At 39.2% G+C, this 21072-nt stretch overlaps 1 protein-coding gene across 4 annotated transcripts in view; it reads left to right on the forward strand.

Annotated features, from left to right (window-relative positions):
• The window catches only part of LOC137802097 (disks large homolog 4-like), a 58153-nt gene that overhangs the window by 22715 nt on the left and 14366 nt on the right, over nt 1-21072 (forward strand). For all 4 annotated transcript variants that reach the window (XM_068599681.1, XM_068599680.1, XM_068599679.1 and 1 more), the window contains exons 2-3: nt 7122-7283; nt 13531-13587. In XM_068599681.1, coding sequence (XP_068455782.1) covers nt 7122-7283; nt 13531-13587 — 219 coding nt within the window. The remainder of the gene's footprint in view (nt 1-7121; nt 7284-13530; nt 13588-21072) is intronic.

The following is a 21072-nucleotide window of genomic DNA, read 5'->3' on the forward strand; positions in this document are numbered from 1 at the left end:
ATCCGCCCCTAAGAGCCTTGAGGTGATCACATCAACGCTGAAGAAATGGTAATGGACTACTTGATTACCAGAAGCACATTTTACAGCTACTGTTCATTCCAGATACTTCTAATTTACCTGGATTGTCAGACAGTTAACACACACAAGAACATAATCCATTAAAAACCTCTCTCGCTAAGCCCCTTGCAAAGATGTGCATCATCATCCTTTGAAGCCAAATTCAGTCTCAATGTAGCACAAAGACATAATCAAACTACATTCCCTCTATGAAACTATAACCTCCATCATTCAAAACATAAATAAACGCTTTTTCAGACCTATATTCATAGTCGATGCAGGGTGACTGCATGTGAAGTGAACAGTATGCGAGTCGAAGGCACGTTAACCAGGTTTACAGACTCACACAGACAAACTCCCACACAAGGTTGGTTCATTTGTTGCTAGCGAGCGACAGCTAAATGTGAATATGGCAAGAATATGGCGTGGAACCAAGGTCAGTATTCATATAAAATGATGTTTCATTATTTAGACATAAGCAGGGAAATGAGTCTCTTAAGTTTGTAAGTTTGTATGTGTGCGTGTGTATGAGCGTGTGTGTGTGCGTGCGTGCGTATGTGTGTTTGCTCTGAATTTTGATATGAAGAGTGTCGTATTCTATCTTTTGGTGCTCATGATAAATAGAAAAGAAAACACCCACTGCTGCCTTTATGGCAAGTCTGTTTCTATTGGAACCATTAGCCAGTCTGTGCTGTATGTTAACATGGCCTCCGTTTGTATGTGTGTGTGTGTGTGTGTGTGTGTGTGTGTGTCTGTGTGTAGGTGTCTCTGTGTGTGTGGACAAAACAGAAGGCTGGGGGAGGGTTAACACCACAATCCTCCACTACAAGTGCAACATACATAAAATGTATGTACTCAGCATAAAAATGGTGTGTGCATGCTTCTGTGGGCAGAGGGGGAGGGGATGAAATGATCAAGATTACTGAGCCTGGTGCAAGTGTGAGATCTGTGAGGAGATTTTGGGGGAATAGGTATCACCTGACCTGTAAACTGCAAACGTACATGAGATTTAAATACTTGTTAGCTAATTAAGTGTGCTAATTAAAATTGTTTGTAATCTGTTTATGGCCTTGATGTTTCTGTTGATATATAATGACAGTGTATCCTCAGAAATGTGATGCTCTATTCCTTCTCAACATACAAGCAACATTCATTTTCAGCAATTATTAATTGTTGTGGGTCAGTTTTACAGGGTTTAACTCGGGGTTCATGCTTTTTGCAAGATTAGGGAAAATAATTTGCCTTGATTTGAATTAGTTTGATGTCAAAGCCGAGCCTGTTAAGTTCATGGGGGGCTATTTATTCTACGTCCATAATTATTGTTTCATGGCGTACAAAAAGGCATAAAGTTCCCGTGAAAACAGGCTCTAGACAGACAAGACAAGATGGAAACCTCCCCCCTCACTACCCTCGGCGGAAGCAGCCAAGCACGCACCATTTATTGTATCTATGACTCTAATTTGATTATTACATTTGAGGATGATACATCTGTGTGGGTCTTATCAAAGATGAATCATCCCACAGAAATGAGACTGAGAATCTCATTAATTTGGGTTAGATGAGCATAAATTAACAAGCACATATTTAATACTGAAACTTAAGGAAGACTAAATGTTGAGGTTTTGAAACAGTGCTGAGCATGTACTCAGGGAGTAAAAAAAAATCTTTTCTTTATACATTTTTTTATGAATTTTCCTGTTTGACTGTCGTAACATAAGCCTTTTGGTGGTGAAGAAGGCCCAACAGCACATTAGGGATTTCATTTTCATTTCTAGAGAAAGTCTAGTTGTTTGGGACATTAATGCTTCACAACATTGGAAGTGTTTTTACATGTTTGATCAACATTTCATTTGGACGATTTGAGTACTGGGCAGGATATGCACCTTAGTTATCTCCCCGTGGGACCAATCGCTGATAGCTGATTTTTTTTGGAGCTTGATTTAAAATGATAAATGAATAATACATGATGAATCATAAATAAGTAAACACATCCGCTCTTCCTTTCAAAAGGCATGTACTCTACAAACTACACTCTTAGAAAGCCAGATTTTTGTGGTTGACATGTTTAGGTTGAAGCTTTGATGTTCAGTTTCAGCATTACAATGAGATTGGAGGGCCTACGCCCAACAGCAGACTTAGATTTGGGCAAAGTGGGTGAATCTAGAGCGCCTCCATGGGGGGATAAGAAGCTTCTCTTTGTTGCAGCCCCACTTTTTGATTTAGGCTGCATGGGATTCTTACCTTAAAATTCCTCCTTGTGCAGCTGTAAGCATTCTGCCCCATGGTAAATGTAAAGAGTGTTGTTGTTGTTGCAGCATACATAGCTACAGGATACTAACAGTTGTCAAAGTGTTGTGCTGATACACCTTGGAGAATAGTCTGAAGTTAGCATTGGCAGAAGATGAGTGAATTTTCTGTCGTCTGAGGCGTACATGCACAAGAAGAAGAAAAAACCCAGTTGTACTGTAGGTGTTGTCTGGCAATAAAAATTGTGATAATGCAAATGAGATGAAAGCTGTGTTTTGGGGTTTCTCACTTGAAACAACACTTGAGAGTGAAAATCAACTGAGAAGGCAACCGGAACTGATTTTGATGGGTTGTAGTGAGATCATGAATGTTCAGGTGACTATCAGGGACAAAGCGTTGTTCTCTTATCGGCGCTTACGGGTGATGTTCGGGAGTTAATGTGTCATGTTTCTTATGCACAGTCTGATTTTAAACATGATGGAAAGTCGCCAAATATTGAATCTTTTCCCAGTAGGTGTCTGGCTGATAAGATATGTATAATGATGTACATTCATTTCTATGTCTACTGATGAATGAACTAAGGCAAGAGCCTGGGTCACTGTTAGGCAGGTGATATGCATTAAAAAACATTTTGTTTTACCCTAAATATGAAGTTTTCTATGTCGTCTACTCATTGAGCAGAGCAATCACTGAAGAGCATGTTATTATTAAGAACCTCGTGGCTGCAGAGTCTGAAGTGAAACACAGATGAGTCAATATATTAAGAGTCAGATACTTTTAGTATTTGTATTTTTGGGATAATTCATCACTGTTTGTATATTCTGAATGATAACTAAAATAAGCTGTGTACAATGTATCATTAGTAGTTGTCTGAATAGGAGCAGCAATACTGTGTTTTAAATTAAACACATCATTTTACCATCTATTATGTATAACTCAATCAAATTCAGTTTAATGAAAGCACTTTTAACCGTTTTAGATTTACTTCATTGAGATGTATTGTACGGCATACTACTAAATTCAAGACTGACAGCGCAGTAACGCGTCACAGAGGCTTAACACCTAGCACAAAATCCCTCTGGGTTCATCACAGCAGCAAATGTTAGAGTTAATCCAAATATAGAAAAAAAAATGGATTAATCATCCTTAAAGAAAACGCAAATAGATGAACTCAGAAAAGCTTCAAATCTGTGAAGATGCGGTGGGGAGTTGCTACCTTTAATTTGCACCTGAAGAGCTTCTCGTGGTTTCTGTAACACCTCACACGTCAAATGCATTTGCAGTTTCTTGGAAATGATATGCCTGAGAGGTGAGGTTAGCTTTCATTCCATTACAGTAATTTAAAAGCTCAAGCCTAGTCTTTGAATTACAAACTGAGATGATGGTAGATAGAATTTAACATTTGCTCTATATTAAGTTAACTCATATAGCCATTAAAGGATCAGCTCATTCAGGCCACACAGTGTGAGCTCCTTATTATAGTAAGAAAGGGCCAAGAAATGCAGCGACAGACTGTTGAGTCTTTCTTTATATTGACCTTTACAACAGATTAATTCCTACTGGATTCTTTCCATGGTGATATACTGATACAATAAAGCAGAGGGAACCCAGAAGTATTTTGTTCCAGTGGTAATTTAGAGGGCTGTATGTATGTTAGAAGCACATTGTAATTGTTGCAAGCTGTTAAGAATCTTAGAAAAGCTAATTATATTGACAAAATGTCCAATTATGTAGTAAAACAGATATTGTGTAGTATCATATCACATTTGATCTCCATTAATCCAGCTCTGTTTTATTATATTAGTAGCATTGGGAGTGCATATAATAAAACAAAAGAATATAATAATTTCTCCTACATTATTTGCCTTTCTATTTATAAATACTCTCAACTTATCTTCATACACCAGCAAGACACAGATTAAAGTATTGTGTGTTAATATCGCGTCCTGTTGTAATTTTCACGAGTGAGCTGTCTTTTTAATAAAAGACAGCTCACTTTCATTACACAGTCAAGGAAATTATTTTTCAATTGTAAGACATTAAAACTTTAATACCTATTTAAAATTACTCAAACAGAAGGTATTGCAGACTTTTGTACATTAATTGTCTTGAACTAAATAATAGAACAATAATAAACAATATTAAAAAGTAACTTATTAACTAATGTTTACATAGACCAAGATGATGAACACTATCGTCACCAGAATCAACTACATGGATCAGAAATAGTGTAAATAAGGAATCCCATATGTTTACTTTTCTGTTTTTTAAAAAAAGTTCTGATATGATTAGCTTTTCTTTTTTTACGTGTGATGCAATAATACCTTTTAACAAAACTTGTTTTACCACACACTAGTGCTAATGTAAACTTGTGTGCAATTCAAGTGTCTAAAATTGAAGAAATGCTGCACTTTTGATAAAAATCATGCAGGATAAGCACGACTTCCCCTGGTTTTATTATAAATAATGGCTGGAAGTATCAAAAAAGCTAAATCCTGTAGAATAGATATCCGCACACTTAAATCTATGCAAATAACATTTTATGTTTAGCTTTCAGTCTAAAAGGGCCGATAGTAATAGCTAATTTCATCACGTAGTAAATGGGCTTTTGGCATAGTACGTTTTCTTCTTACAGATCTGGGTTATTTGAATAAGAATAACTTAAGCCTGATCCCTCTCAAAGCTCCATTTACTACTTGATGAAATAATTTCATATTTATTATCGTGTATTGTATAGGTTTTTTGTCTGTATACATTTTGCTCCACCCCCCTTTGTGTGTTGTGTAAATGTGGCATTCACTTGTAAACCTCTCAGTACGTTCAGTACTTTAAAAATGTAGTTAACAGGAGGCGGAGCGCCTACCACCAGGGTGTGCAGAGGAGTGAGGGATAACAACCATACCATATTTTATAGTGAGTGAATTAGTGTGAAATTGTGTAGTTTAAGTGAAATGCTGCAAGTATGGGTGTGTAAAAATGTATGGACCGGAAAAAGCTAAAAGGTCAATGTTAATGTGTCATCATCTCAAGGAGTTCACTGACTTTGGCCTCAGGACTCACAGCTACCGATTCTTTCAACCATCTAATCAGGGACTGAATCATATCTAGAACACCAGGTTGACAAAGACAATTAACTTCAATTAACCTTTATTGATTCAACATAATTGGCTTCTTAGCGATACATGTTTGGATACATGGTCACATGAATTTGCATTTGTCATAATTCAGCTGTCCATAGCAAAAGCAGCTTTCATCAAGACAGGATTCATCAGACAGTATTCATTTACCTCCAAATAAATGAATCTTGGAGAAATTGTTTGCATTTTAGAAGTGACGTTATTGTGCTACACTGGGTACAACAATCATTAACATGTTAGTGGTCAGAGGAAATGCACCTAAAGCCCTCTGCAAAAGGATTCTTTGTAGCATATAAGCATTGACAGTCACATCCCCCACCAGTGGGACAGAAGGCATCATGGCAGCATGAATGTTGGTCATGCAGGAGAGGGGGAAGCAGCGGAGACCAAAGTGCTCAAGGCTACTTTGAACTGTGATTCCTGTAATATATGAATCTTTCAGAGTTTTTAACTTAATGTTTTCTTATTTAATATTAATCTGACTTAGTAGGATTTACCTACATGATTTAACCAGCAGTATTACATTGTAGATAGGTAGTTGGCGGTACAAAGTATTATTACGTAATATTTAATCAGTTCACATTTTTGTTGCCAAGCTAGAACTCTGCAGTGCTTAATAAAGAAAATCAATAATTGCCTGCATATCAACCTGTAATTTGGGACTATTCATTCTCCCCTACTTCCCTTTGTGGACGATCTCACTTTTTCTTTTTTTTTTACCCATCCCCCTCACTTTCTCCTTTATCTTCATCTCTGTTTCACTCTCTCTCTTTCTTGCTGTCTCAGTGTAATGTGATCCAGGACCGATGCTGGCAGCCCCAACTGTGGCACTGCAATCTCTGCTCCGCTCTGGTTGCTAAGCAGCCTGTCTGAGACAGGGCACGGTGATGCACCTCCCTCTCAGTCTGCTTCCAAAAAGAAAACACACACACAGAAAACAAGACAGGGGAGAGTGGCAGAGCTGGCCATCGGGCAATCAGCCCAAATTCAGATGATCCCTCCAACATATCTATGTTTTCAAAATGGTGATGCTTCACATCTGCAGTGCAGCAGCGCATAGTGTGAGCCTGGAGGGCTTCAGGTCGGTACGGATCCTTTAAAGAAAAAAACGAAACAGGGCTAACTCACAGGACAGTGTGGTAGATCTCTGCTGTGATGCTGCCCACCTTCTGATGCGTTTGTAATGGAAAATGCTGCGTGCAGATTTAGTGTGATCGCGCCTAGAATAAAACCTGCCATGTGTGGCTAGAACAGTGGGCTGCTGGCCGGCTGCCCAGGTGTGGGCCATCGGTAGGGGAGTCAGGCTACGAGGAAGAAGCTGCATGTTCTGCTACTGTAGAGCCACTATGAGTCACAGATCGCTCCATGTGGTTGTGGAGGACGATCACTTTGCTCAATGCACAATGGAAATATTTGAGACCTCTGTGATGCTATCACTTGGCCCCTTGTAGGCGTCACACATGTTATGTGATATGAAAGATTTACTGTACGCACAGGTTGCCCACAATTGGCATTAAGATGCCCCTGTGATGGAAATAGAGCTTTGTGAAGGGCGTTTGACATTCACACCAAGGAGGACATCTGACGTTTTTTTTATAAAAATACACTCAGCCAATAGCTGCTATTTACACGTGAGACCTGTTCGGACTAACGACCTCATCTGTGTCTGTGTGTCTGCAGAAGTACAGGTACCAGGATGAGGAGACGCCCCCCTTGGAGCACAGTCCAGCACATCTGGCTCCAGGCAAAAGTGCAGAGATGCTTCATATGAGTGACAAGAATCTTGCTGCCATGGAGGCCATACATGGCTACACACCACACACACATATCTCTCCTGTCAAGGTAGGACACACACACAATCATACACATTGTTTGATCAATACGTAACGTTGTCACAGCAGCACAATACACTCGGCTGTCAGTGCTTAAGGTTGGAACTCTACTGTGTTAGAATAAACACACTTTCTTTAGGTGAACATATTGCACCAGATTGCAAAGCGCATCACAGATTATAGGTCACAATTACATTTTCTTCCCAGTACGGAATCTTTAGTGTGACCATATATTCAAATAAATTGCAACATTTGTCATCTGAGCCAATTACATTTGATTATGATAGATACATAAAAGACACATAGGACGATCAAATTATATTTTGTAAACTTTATGTCCATAACAACGTGTCCTAATTGGCGACAAGAGATCCAGCACTGCACAACACGCTGTTTTTTTATTGTTTGTTAATGTTTCAAATTAAAGTGAAATGAGTTCCAAAAAAATTAGATGACAAATTACTTACAATGCATCACCAGTTTGGTATTACAAAGGCCAGGTCTGCGAGCCCATTTTCAATTAACAGACAGATTTATAGTCACGGTTTGTGGTTTCCTTTTTTTCTAGTTTGCTTCATTCAGAGACATAACATGCAATAAGCTTATTCAATGAATATTTAGAATTTCAGTTAGTAATTAATTAATTACACATTATATGTGATAACTTTGCACTTAAATTGTTGTTTTGTCTGTTTTGAAATTCTATTGCTGCATCTTACTGTATACTATGATGAGAATATAATGTATTTATGAGGAAACCTGGCCTCTTGGCACCTTTAAGTGTCAGTTCAACTACACCGTGCATATTGAGCAATTTGATATCATTGCTTAATAGCATGAAAATCTAAGATAAGTGGACACAAGATGCATTTAGTAATCGGATGATCTGAAGCCCTTCAGGATGTGGTCATAGATCAATTTGAAAACAGATTGAATACAATGTGTAACAGCAGAATGATTGCGAATTACACTTTAAAATACAATCTCTCATTATTATGATAACAACAAAAATCCTGGCTTGCACATCCAGTTGAAAGTACCTAAACTGGTGCATGCAGTATACCTTTGTTGAGAAACAAATACCTCTGGATACAAAGAGATTGATGCGGACTTTGACGCAGGAAAGGTACACTCGCATTTTGAAGTGAAAAGAGCAATCCAGAACGTTGTAAACGTAAGATACAATCAAAGCAGCTCCCAGTACAGACAATGACCTACTTTTTTTACTGATTATATTTAAGACACGTGTCTTACAAATGCAGAACAACGAACCTCTGGGAGAGCTCCGTGACAAAGAAGGAGACATTGCAGACAACATAAGATCGACTGGTCACACAGTCGAAATATAGCGCTGACATCAGTGGGAATATGAGCGGAGTCATGTTGCCTGGAGTGCATTAACGAATACATACTGTAGCTACAAATGCAAGCAGGTGTAGGCTGTAATGTACACTTAATAACGATCCATCTCATACGCCCACACATGTTATTTAACAGCCTCACTGGCTATTAAGACTTAAGAGCTCCAATATATTTATTTGCTCTGAGGGGAAAAGTGTTTCTCAATTTCCATCATGGGAATACACTGAAGTCCCAGAGCTGAGATGTCCATGAAAATGCTCTCTTTTAATGAGCAGATAGGACAGGCTGAATTATTGTGCTTCACAACTGCTATTCAAAATGTACACAGCAGCTGTTCAGCATGAGCTGTGGAGGCAACGGAGATTTTATTTCACCTCGCAGGTGCTGAGACATAGCGCTCTGTTTAGCGACATGGTCAAATCAAAAATGAGCGGTCCTGGAGAGTCAGCAGAAACAACTGTACGGCACAGTGCAGACTGGATGATAAAATTAGCCTGAAAAATAATGCAGGTTATTGAAATCCTGGAGTAGATTACACAGTACAATGTGAGTCTGTGTCCCTTCGGTCACTGCTCGCTAGTCCTTTGCTTCTAAAAAATGACCTGAACAAACTGCAAATTGAACGGAGCCGAATGACCTGCTGAATACAAGGTTTTCATTTAATGGGTATTGTTCAATAAAAAAAAAAGAGCTGGCCATAATTTGGTTGTGGTAGTTTTGTTTTGTCAGTCTGCGTATGTCTTTGACTGTTTGCTGCTTAGCTGCTGAGTGCGAATCCGGCTGCAGCGGTAGCTGGTGGGTGACACCAGAAAGGGAACACATGTCAGTCTCTGTTACACCAGATTTTGGGGGGTATTTAGAGGTGATGTACCGCAACTGTTTTTCTTTGAACAGACATCATGATGAAAATACTAGTAAAACAGTGTAAAACCCTGACGTTGTTTGCTTCTTGCTATCCTTTTCTGACCTTTCTTGCTGGTTTCATTAATTCCCTTTGTCTCGCTGGAGTTTGTCATCCAGCACATGCCAAGGGATCAGTAATTATTCACAGTGTATGGGCGCACCAATCTATTACGATGGCGGGGAGGGAGACTTTGTCCTTTCCCGAAAATCAACCATTATGAAGTAATTTAAGTCTGTTTTAGAGAAAATGTGATGTGTGCCCTGCAGTGTTTCAGATCCATTACATGACTCATTTATTCATTCAACAGAGGCTTGTGAGATCAGAAAGTCAGTTTATCTGTAAGGTAACATAGGAAATATGTTTTTATGACAAGCTGTGTTTACATTGCAATTAAGTAGGTTATCTGTAATACAACTCAAGATAAAGTTTAAAAAAGTCTATGCCGAATCCAAAAAAAAGACCAACATCAATAATAAATGTATTGTTTAACCCGAACCACAAATATTGCCGAAGCAGCCAAAGTCTTCCTCTGTGCCATAGACCTCCATTCTAGCGTTCGTGAGCGACACCATTGCACTGACATATCCCTTTATCATCATGGGCACTGTAGTTTATTTTAAATCACTGGGACTTAAACTACCCGACTGCCATTAAAACTCACTTGTGTATCAATTTGCACCAAAAATGTGGTGAAAGCATGTGGGCTACAACACTTTGAATACACAATCTTCTACATTTTATCTTCTTTTCGCAAATGACCTTGTTCCATTTCCAATTGGGGTTCTTTGTTGCATGTCATATTATCCAATTGGCAGGCATACCATGTAACTAGCCTGAGTGCTAGCGTCTAAAGTAATATGTTCATTTACAAACCGATTAAAGTGACACAGAGAAACACCAATTAATTGGAAACTAAGCTTGAGACAGTGACAGATCTAAGATCTAGAAGAAGGGTTTGTTCCTCGCTACCTTGTTAGTCCTTGGAAAATAAAAATGTCCTTCTGTCTGTAGAAACATGTGATTCAAAACTAGCTTTCTTCATATTATCCTGCCAGATATAACGACTAGAGGTGATACTTTTGTGTAAAAATACACTGTTTTTATTCGCCTAAAATCACACATTTATTCTGGTGCTCAGTATGTCCGTAGATAATATAGAATACAGTGAAATACAAAATATGTGAAGTGGTTTGGCAAAGTAACTGTCGTAAAATTCCATCTTGAGGATATTTGTTGTATCACATGAAAGGCAGAATGTTGATGTTGTTCACAACGTTTTGGGAACCAGGATTTGCCCTCTTTCTATTTATGGAATGTTGCCATTATTTATGAAGTCTTGTATTTCTCTTCAGGGTGAAGTGAATGCACTGAGAAGTGTAAAGGTCTGGGCTCACTTCAAAGTGAATTGTTTGCATCATTTTATGTCAGTGGTCTGAATCATTGAATATGTATATAACAAATACTTACATACATGTATATATATATACACATATAGTTGTCTAAAAGTAACTCAATCCCAGGATGATATATAGCTGTGGACAAACACTGTTTTAGGCATTTTATTTTTACCTGCTAAGCTTCACGAGGGACATGAAAGTATTAACATTTATCCGGGTGATCACTCTTTTCTAGAGATCATTTTCCAGGCCTTTGCCAGAACATTTTCAGTGATTAACTAGCTGGTGTGACAGACAGGTATAGGGCCAGACACTAATATGTTCCTCTCTGATTTAAAAGTTTGATTTTTTTTTTTAAGTGCAGTTTATGGCTAATAAATTACCAATGGAATCATATAACCACAATATTCCACAATATAACCAAGAGCAGCTTGTTCAAAATACTCTCTTCCTTCTCAGCGAAAGTAAAATAGGAGAATGTTGAACGATTTTTCTCTCATTTTTCATGTGTTTTCAATAATGGTTTTCCCGGATGCGTTGCAACTCTGATTTATGTCTGATAAATAATAATTGCATAAGTGTAATACATTTTTAAATCTGAGGATAATAGGATGACGATAATTAGGGCTGTTTTTGCTATTTATTGCTCATGATGATGATGATTGTGATTATGCGAATAGGGCTGATGATGCTATGATTATGATGTGATAATGATGATGATAGTGGCTGGTTTATCTGCACTTCCTGACACGTTGTCATGATGACCTCATGGTGGCTCAGTATTGAGGTTTTGAGACCCTTTTTATCACTGTGTGATATGATTTATCACAGGCTACCCTGGCCTAAATCTATCTCATTCCCCCATGTTTTTTTTTCTTTTTTTGTGTGTTCATTTGTTTATTTTACAGGGACAAATGCACAATGATCAAAGGTAAAACTGTAAGTGAGCCAAAGCCTTTTTTAATTTAATTTTTTTATGGCAGCCTGAAAATACATTTTCAATAACACAAAACTAATTAATTCAAGATGTATATATAAAACACTTGAGGAAGATAATACATCCACACCAAACAAGAAAATGCACGTATACACTGAATGAAAAAGTAGGACAAACAGTACATTAATGCTTACACACCTGATTGGAAACGAGCCATTCTCTGAGGCTGTTTGAATGTTTTGTACGTTTTTTTTTTTTTGTTTGTATGTGTAATGGCAGATCATTCCATTAGTTTGCTGAATTAATAGAAAATGCAGATTTGCTAAAAGAGCTTGACCAAAGTGAAATGACACAATCACCTCTTGAAGCAGATCTGCCACTTAGAGTGTGTTGTTTAATAAAAGCACTGAGCGGGGGCGGAGCCATACTATGTACAATTTGAAAAACCATACACACATCAGTGAATTTAATGAGATTCTCCCAACTAAAGATATGGTGTTTGATGAGAATATTGCAGTGATGCCTTATTAGTTGTGTGCTTCTTCTTCCCTTCGCCCTCCTGCCGCTTCTCGCCGCTTGTGTCTGGCCGCAGAAAGTCAAGGCCAGTTGACTTGTCAGCACGAGCTTACCTGTTTGAACAAATTCACCTGCAAGGAAAGTCATCATGGGGGTAGTGTGATTAAATAAATGAATGCTCGTTAAACACTCTTTTCCACTATAAAACCTCTGCTGATGTGCCGTCAAGCAAGGCACTGAAGTCCAAAAGGTCTCCAGTGGAGCTATTAATAGAAGGACGTGTTGATATTAGGAATGAGAGAGGCACATAAAGTATCTGTAAATATCAGGATCAGCATGAATCCACCTCCCAGGTAGTGCTACTTGGATCAGCAAATACAGCTGTCCTAACATTCAAACTTTAATGACGTGCTTTGCTGCATTATAAAACGTTTCCTGTGGGAGGAAAAGTGCCTCCTGACATGTGAAAATGCTGCACTGCCCTTTGTAAAATTCATAGGTACAAGGTGTAGTATTTAGAGTAGCAGCTTTCAATGTGCGGTGTAATGTCCATCCTGCTTTAACAGGCGTAGCGATCCCGCTGTTCTTTAACGGCTAAACGTTTATGAACAAAAGTTTTTTGATTCGTCCATCAATAAGTTATCAATGACTGGTGGGGGGGGGAAGAGGCGCTCTATCATCAAGCTGTGTTATGCGGTTTTCTGTCCTATTATCACTCATAATTGACTTGGTGGTTTACTATGTTTTAAACAATGCATACTATAATCAGGTTAATGAATAGGCAAGTGCCTCATTTGTATAATTGTTGTCGAACCGTTTTACTGGTCTGGAAAAAAGTCTGGAAACACAGCCGGTGTTTGTGTTTTTTAGTGTCTCTTTTTCTACAGAATGTATGAAACATGCTTTCTTTATGACACACTGTTTGTGGCATGTTTATCATATTCAGAGCATCTAGTATAAGCTTTATATAGATTTGATTATCAATATACTTCTGGTAACCTGGTTCTGTTTGACCTCTGCTGTGAACCCAAAAGTCAATGTGTGTGAGAGTGTCCTATGAACTTATCAGCACCCGCTGTTCTTCCTCTGTTCCCATCCGAATGCTCTGCACAATTACCCTCTCCCTTCTGTTGTTTTGCAGCCTGTGTTGATGTCTACGGGACACACTCCAATGTATACCTCCGCTGTTTCCACACTGGTAAGAGCACAGCGACCCGAGCCGCTCCGTCACCCTGAAAGCTAACAGCATCATCATCGTTCATCGTCGTCAGTCTAATTTGTCTGGTCCTCATTTCCTGTCTTTGGTGTCATTCAAAGTTTGCCTGTCTGATTGCAGACAGGCAGTCACCTTGTTCAATGCCATTGTATCTGTACTGCCAGAGTATGAGGTCATCCATTTCCTGATGATATCATTGTGATCGTACTCATTGTCATTTGCTTTCTTCCGTTTACAATGACTATATTTGGGCCTGGAATCCCATGAACTCAGACTGAAAAGTGTTTTAAATGTTGCCTCCAAGACATCATATTATTGATTTTTTTGTGTCGCATATCCATTTCTACTCTTACGTGAACACATACAAAAAACAGCCGATTGTGGATCCTGTACCAGCATAAGGAAGTCTTCAGGATTTTGTCGACATATTTTGCACACAAAAAAATACTGCAATATGTATATCGATGGAAAAGTAGCCATGACACTGTGAGACTTGAATAAAGATGAAACCAATCCTTAATGTGCATCACTGTTAAAGCTTCAGTGGTGTGTCGAAGGTGTCATTTAGCGTGAAGGGTCAGATAGACGGATAGATCTGTAGGACAGACTGAAACCTGTAGGTGTCAGTGTTAGACTGTGCAGAGTGACTTCCATAACCTTGAAAAGATGGCTACGCTGCCTCGATAAAACTGTTTTATGATCAGACAGGTTGCATTAGCCTCATGCGCCATGAATCGCTCCAAAGACTTTGTCTGTCTTGCAAGGTAAACATATAATACACAGTGGAAGATGAATTAATTCGAAACAACAGCAAGGAAATCCTTTATCCGTATAACTTGAGTCAACTACAAAACTTGAATGCTAAAGTTTGTGAGATGTGCACTGAAATAGAAACACGTTCAAATGTAAAAGACGGGATCTTTAGAAGAAGTGGATTATAAAAATCTGGCATTCAGTCTCTCTGTCTTCGTGGAACAAGTAGTTACTCTTGTAACTATTAATCATGTCTCGTCTTTGTCTGCTTGCCCCGACCTTGAACACACCCTGTCTGAAAGTGCCTGCTGATAGCGAAACTGTTTAACATACCCTGCACACTGTTAAACATAAAGTCATCAGGAAGAAAAACATGTCTGCCTTCATTCCCTCACGCATACAGTCGTACCCATTCTGCATATGCAAGCACTCAATTGTCTGCACTGGTAGTATGTTGTAGTAATGCCCATGTGTGTGCATGTCTTTGCAGCTGGTGTAGCGTCCATGTGCTTGTCATTGATGTGTGGGTGGTGTCGTCAGTCTGTCTCTTTATTGCTTTAATGGTGTGGGGTTTGCCAGTACCACTCCAGGCCCCACTGATTTATGGGTAGGATTGTCTTTGGAAGCGCTGCATTGGTTTGGCAAAGGAAGAGGAGGTCTTTGGGTTATGCACATGATTTAACGAAGAGGTGCTTTAGCTTCAAATTACATTCTTTTTTTTTAAAACTTGGGGCATAATGTAATTAGAAATGATTTTTTTTTTCACTGCACAGAACTTTAGATATTGATCTGTGCTCATATTAATGGTTTGTCGTACCTCTTCTATGACTCTATAAGTCTGCTGTACCATGCCCCACTTTCGTTATGGGGCTACATAAATTGTTGTGACAGGTGTTTTTCTTGCTGCTGTGAATACATTGAAAGTTCATGTTCTATCTCACAACAAGCAAAGAATCCAAATAAAAGCTGTTATAGACCACATTGGAGAAAATATAGCATAAAAAGAATTATATACAAGAATGCAAATCCATTATTTACTCTCTTCGCTGCGTTAAGTCTTGAACTTTCAGTGTTGTATGATTTGGCATTCCCCTGCCTTTGCAGTCGATACCATAGGTATCTGGATATTGAACTAAACTTGGCTGAATTCAGCATTCAAGAAACCTCTGTTTATACAGATATGAAAGTAGGCATCCCCGTGTGACTCTAAAGAAGCAGGAAAAATACCACAATTACCCCAAATCCAATCCGTCTGAAGAATTCCATTCATTCTTTATATTTTAGATGAGGCTCACTCACACATGAACTCCCTGAAGGCAGCGCTGTAGCTGCTCTCCGTCTCTTTTCATAACATTCTACCTTTGTCTTCATTCACTGACGGAGATCTCTCTCAAAAGTAGTCTTAAAGGGCCAGTGTGTAGCATTTTGAGGGATACATTAGCAGGATATGTAATATTTAGATGTAATAAAAATAAGAGGAGAATTAAAACAAAGAGAATATAATTAATACAAGTATACAGACGGTGTTCAGCATAGCTTTCAATGTACAGTTGTTACACAGTAGATCACAGACCATAAGGAAAATAATTCCAGAAGGCAAAATCACTGCGAATCTTATTCTGGGAACAACCAGAAAGCCTGAAGACTTGAGAGGTCTGATGGAGGTAAAGTCAGCGAGCAGGTCAGAAATATAAAATTCATACTATACTATAACCATGTAGCACCTTCAAAACCAAACGGAGGATGTTGAAAATAATTATCTGTTGAATAAGAAGGTGATTCGAGTTTTGTAGTAATGTGATGACGCTTTCTTGTACCGGAAAGAACTCTGGCAACAGAATTTTGCACGAGTTGAAGTCTTCCTGTTGAGTGTTTTGATAATCCATTTAAAAGGTCATTGGAGTAAATTTGATGAAAATGAATATGAACTAGTTTCTCAGAATCAGTTTGTAATATGTATATCGTTTTAATTTTGATGTATTTCTCATATATGTCTTTTTTGATTAGTTCTCAACAACTTACGCTCGTGAAGTTGTGTTACTGTAAGGATGGCCCCTGAGTGAGTAAATGCCGTAAGCACGCGGTGCCGCGTGTTACCGCAGTCCTGCAAAGGCAGGAGTGATCGAAGGGGTATTCAGTTGGTTGCAATCTGCTACTACACCGTTGGAGGCCAGCACATGCACCACACTGTCCCTGTAAGACAACATTTGCCATGCATGCTGCATTTGAAAAGCCGGGAGTGAGAACCAGCAGGTAAAAAGTGCTTACTAAAAGACACCCATCGCTCAGTTTGGGTTACACTGTCTCTTCTGTGAAAAACAATGCTCATCACTTTCTCTCCTCTAAAACCACAGAATGTTCTCATACGCAATACTTTTCACACAAATCCTCTTCAGACAAAAATAGTCAACCCCTCTAAGATGTGTTTGGCACTTTTCTTTGCAAAAAAAAGACAATTGTTTTCACTGCAAGGATTCAATTACTGTTGTCTGTAGTGTTTGCCCAAGAGCTTCCCATCATACACTCCCCTTTCTGCTCTGCACTTGTCTGCTTGGTATCTAGTTTCTATCTTCATTTTCTCCGTCCTCCTTACTTTTCTTTAATAAATGTTTAAATATGTCCCTGCAGCTTCGGTGTAATTACAGTGCAGCAGCAGCTCAGGTCCTTTGGGAAGGAGAGGGGAGAGAGAGAGAGAGAGAGAGAGGGAAGGAAAAAAATATGCATGCAAAAGGAGGAGAGAGCTGTTCATGCTGAATGGCAGAGTAAAACAGATAGAGAGGTCCTCGCAATTGGAAGGGTGAGAATATTAGATAGGTGGACGGAGGAATTGTATTTAACAAAATGAGAACGTCAGCTGACAGCTTGTCCTTCAGCATGTCCTTACATAAGTCTGTTCAGTGTGCATGCCATTGTGTGTGCGCGCGTGTATATTACACGCCTGTCGATCCATCTGTCTATCAAAGTGAGAGAGAGAGAGAGAGCTTGGAAGAAATATGTTAATTTAAATAGAAATTCTAATCTTCTTTTTGTAAGAAGTTGAGTGCCTTGTTACATCCACCACTTAGTAATCAAAATATGGCAAGCATGTGTCGTTTCCTTTTTTAACATATTGTACCCTGCTTCAAGTATTTTGCTGTTAATTGTGCTGAAATAATTGGCAGCAGAGGTAGAAATGCAGCGATTTTTTTTTTTTATTCCTGATACCGATAATGATATCTGGGCTTCGGGTATCTGCCGAATACAATTCAAATTCCAGTGTTTAATTAATAATCTATACATCAGGCTTGACCTAAACATTGTTTTCTTTGTAAAACAAAATATATTTAATACATACAAAGGCATTTACTAAATTGCCATTTATTGTTAAAATAATCAATTGTACACCACCAACTTCAATGAACATGAATTACAATTCCACTATTTATACCTGTTTAATGCAGCAAGAAATTGGACAAATTGCTTGAAAATATCAGCAAGATTTCTGATCCTTACTACAACTGAGAAAAAAAAAAAACACAGGACACAAACTAAAATAATCTGATGTCAAACTACATTTTTTCCACCCTCGCTGCCACCACTGTGTTTACATTTCACTATCCTGACTGACTGACTGTAGAAATTGGGGCTCACAGGCCTCCAGCCCCCTCTCAGTTCCAAGTGCTCCCTGGGACGAGTCTGGCCGGTTTGAGCTGCTTGTCCTTCTTAGTTCAGCCAACGTATATATCCTCCCCCTCTCGCATCACCATCGTGGACATTATACAGAGAGACAGCTAAGTAATTGCCATCAAACTTTCCTGCTCGCTCCTCTTTCCCTGAGCAGTGGGGATGGGAGGGGTACAGTACAGTAGCAGCAGAAAATATGAACTGCATTCTCGCTGAGCACAGACCAGCAGCAGGGAGGCACCGCTATCGCAGCCCACTGCCACGGATGCCGATCACTGGAGAGCTCTGCTTTGAAATGCTCATTTTTCACTCTGGATAGGTGATTTGAATGAAGACAGGACGATTGTCTCCCAGATAATAACGAGCCATATCAGCGATGAATATTTTTTTCTAACTCGAGCTCTGGATTGGAGGGTGTTATTGGGCTTCCTCAGATGAAGTCTCAGGCAACGACTCGACAAGAAGCGGACGCTAATAGGACTGTGCTTTCTCTTTGATTTTGGATTACAAGTTGTAAAGGTGTATCTTGTGTCTTAAGCATGCTGTCTTTGGTATTATGTATTTTTTAGATTGAATGGAAAGCAAAGCTGAAAAGACACATGTTGAGTTAAAATAGATATCTTTTTATTCAAGCGATCTGGACGCTCTGTGGTTGATGATCAATTGTTATGGCAGGGCCGAGACATAATGGCTCGCTTTGCGATGATGCTTTTTTGGTATTATTGAAAGCAAACATTTCTAGAGCGCATGCAAACTACTCGAGCCACACGCTTGGTGGGTGTGTATGTCATTTTGAGAGGTGAGCAGGGTTTGCTCCGAGTTTATCAACCACAATTCACATTTTGACACCGAAGCACAATGTTCATGTCTGTGTGGTACGCCAAAAAGATGGGCAGTCGGTTCCTCAACAATGTACGAAAAGCCAAGAGACATCGACATCATAAGATGGTAGGCATGTTCAAACATGTTCACTGTTTGTTTTTTTACTATGACTGTACCTCATATCTGGGAAAGCTTATTGAAAATGCCAATTTTAATTAGTAGCTCAGAGGAGGTGGTGCTTGAAGAGTATGTTTGATTATATTATTATAATTATTATTATTATGGTACCATGGCTTTGTTTTGTTGATCCGCACAGATAGAGAAAAAAGAAGTCCTGGCTATGGCTGCACTTAAGGCCCATGATGGATATTTTAATCACTGTGCGCCTCAGTAATCAAATCTGGTGATGCTAATCAAATCCTGCTCTTGCTTGGGCTGTGCGATTGTTTGTGAGTCCGCCTCTAATGGTGTGAAGGTGCTGTTTCTTTCATTCAATATTCAGGAGCTGTAGCTCTCTACCAACTCCACAACCCCATAACCTGCACACATAAAAGTATGCAACCACTATCCAGCACTTTATAGGTATACTTAGGATTTAATAAGAAGCCAATAAGTGAACAATGTGCATGCAATGTCCAAATTAATCAATTAATCTCACTGACAAAGATGCACCAGCCATCCAACCTGACTCACATCTTACAAAACACTTCACACGAGTCTTATCTTCTGATTTCCATTGCTTAAACAGCCGTGCACAGCCCTAAAGTGAGAGTAGATCTGGAGCATTTAGTACTGTTATCTGTCTGGCCCTATTTGTCTCTCAAACAGATAAGCAGCACTTTGGATAGACGTTGAAAACATTGTATTTATTAAACACATGCCGATACATAGTTTGACATTGCGTATGTTTCAATAGAGGTCATTATCTTGCTGATTGCCCGGATGGCATTTTATGTGTTAAAGGCTTCCCAGCTTCTGCAAGGTGTGCAGGACATGCACCGTTAAAGCCTCTCTAATGCAACCTTAGGTTTGTATCCAGTGCCAGCTCACACGTGACATCATCCCCTCTGATCATATTGAAGTATTCTACGCTCGCTTAATCTCAACAGGAAAGGCAAAGACAGCAGCTGATGTTTTAAATATCCTTAGGCTTAACTAAACCGGTGAATGTTATTATCGGTGTTATTTTACCTCATTCGGCTAAAAATGTCAACCAGACTGAAAGCGACTAGCGGTGTGTGTGTGTGTGTGTGTGCGTGCACAAAATGAGTTATGAGCCTCAAACAAACATGCACGTATGCAGGCGCACGTGTACAGAGCAGTAGAGAATGACTAGATCACCTGAAAATCTTGTGATTCAACTCTAATGTATTCATTCAAACACACCGCTACGCTCTTTTGCTGCTCTGTTTCTTGACACTGCTAAAATATTGAGATATGTCGATTCTACAACAATCTGGAGATTAGGGTAAGAAGAAAAATCCAAATTAATCAGTTATATTTGTCTTTGAATATGCATATTTCGGCATTTAGCGTGCTGTGTTGAAATCCATGAAGAGGAGAAGCTCTGAGAGGATGGATGGTGGTGTTGCCTGTACAGACATGGCAGGGGACGGGTTAGCTGAATAGGTGGTGCTAAAATATAGGTGGGAAAGAGCAGCCAAACACTGTAAATCTTAACAACCGCGACGTCGAACAACTTGACAGAAGAGCGAGGGAGAGAGGGCTCTGTCAAAATCCCTGCAGGGAAACTGCCTGCACTGGGCTTAGATTTCTGCTGGCTATACTCATTATTTTTGTCTCTAGATAAGGATGAATTTGACGTAATGTTCAGCAGCACGGCCCGTTGGACACAGCCACACGGTGGAGTTCTGCACATGGCGCAGTTATAATCGAACAGTTTGCAGTTAAAGCAGAGCTCTGGCTTTTTGCACCGGGCTGGGGCAGAGTTTTATGTCTTTTGCTCATAAGGATGAGTATTTTCTCTTTATAATGGCAGCTATATTTAGTGTCATTACACTTGATTAATTACAATAAATGGGGCTTTGGGGATAGGAAGGAAGAAGAGGTATATAACCTTCATAAAGGTAGGATTATTGCAGGACTGTTGCATTAGTTTCATCTAGATGTACCTAATAAACTGGTCATACTGGGATAGTCTACGCAAAAACACAGTGTTTCCTCTTTAACGTTCTCATGACAACTTAAATCTCTTAGTATGAGCAACAG

The sequence above is a fragment of the Clinocottus analis genome, unplaced genomic scaffold (genome assembly GCF_023055335.1).
Source record: "Clinocottus analis isolate CAN_PGR_092001 unplaced genomic scaffold, fCliAna1.0.p SCAF_5, whole genome shotgun sequence".
Classification (NCBI taxonomy): domain Eukaryota; kingdom Metazoa; phylum Chordata; class Actinopteri; order Perciformes; family Cottidae; genus Clinocottus; species Clinocottus analis.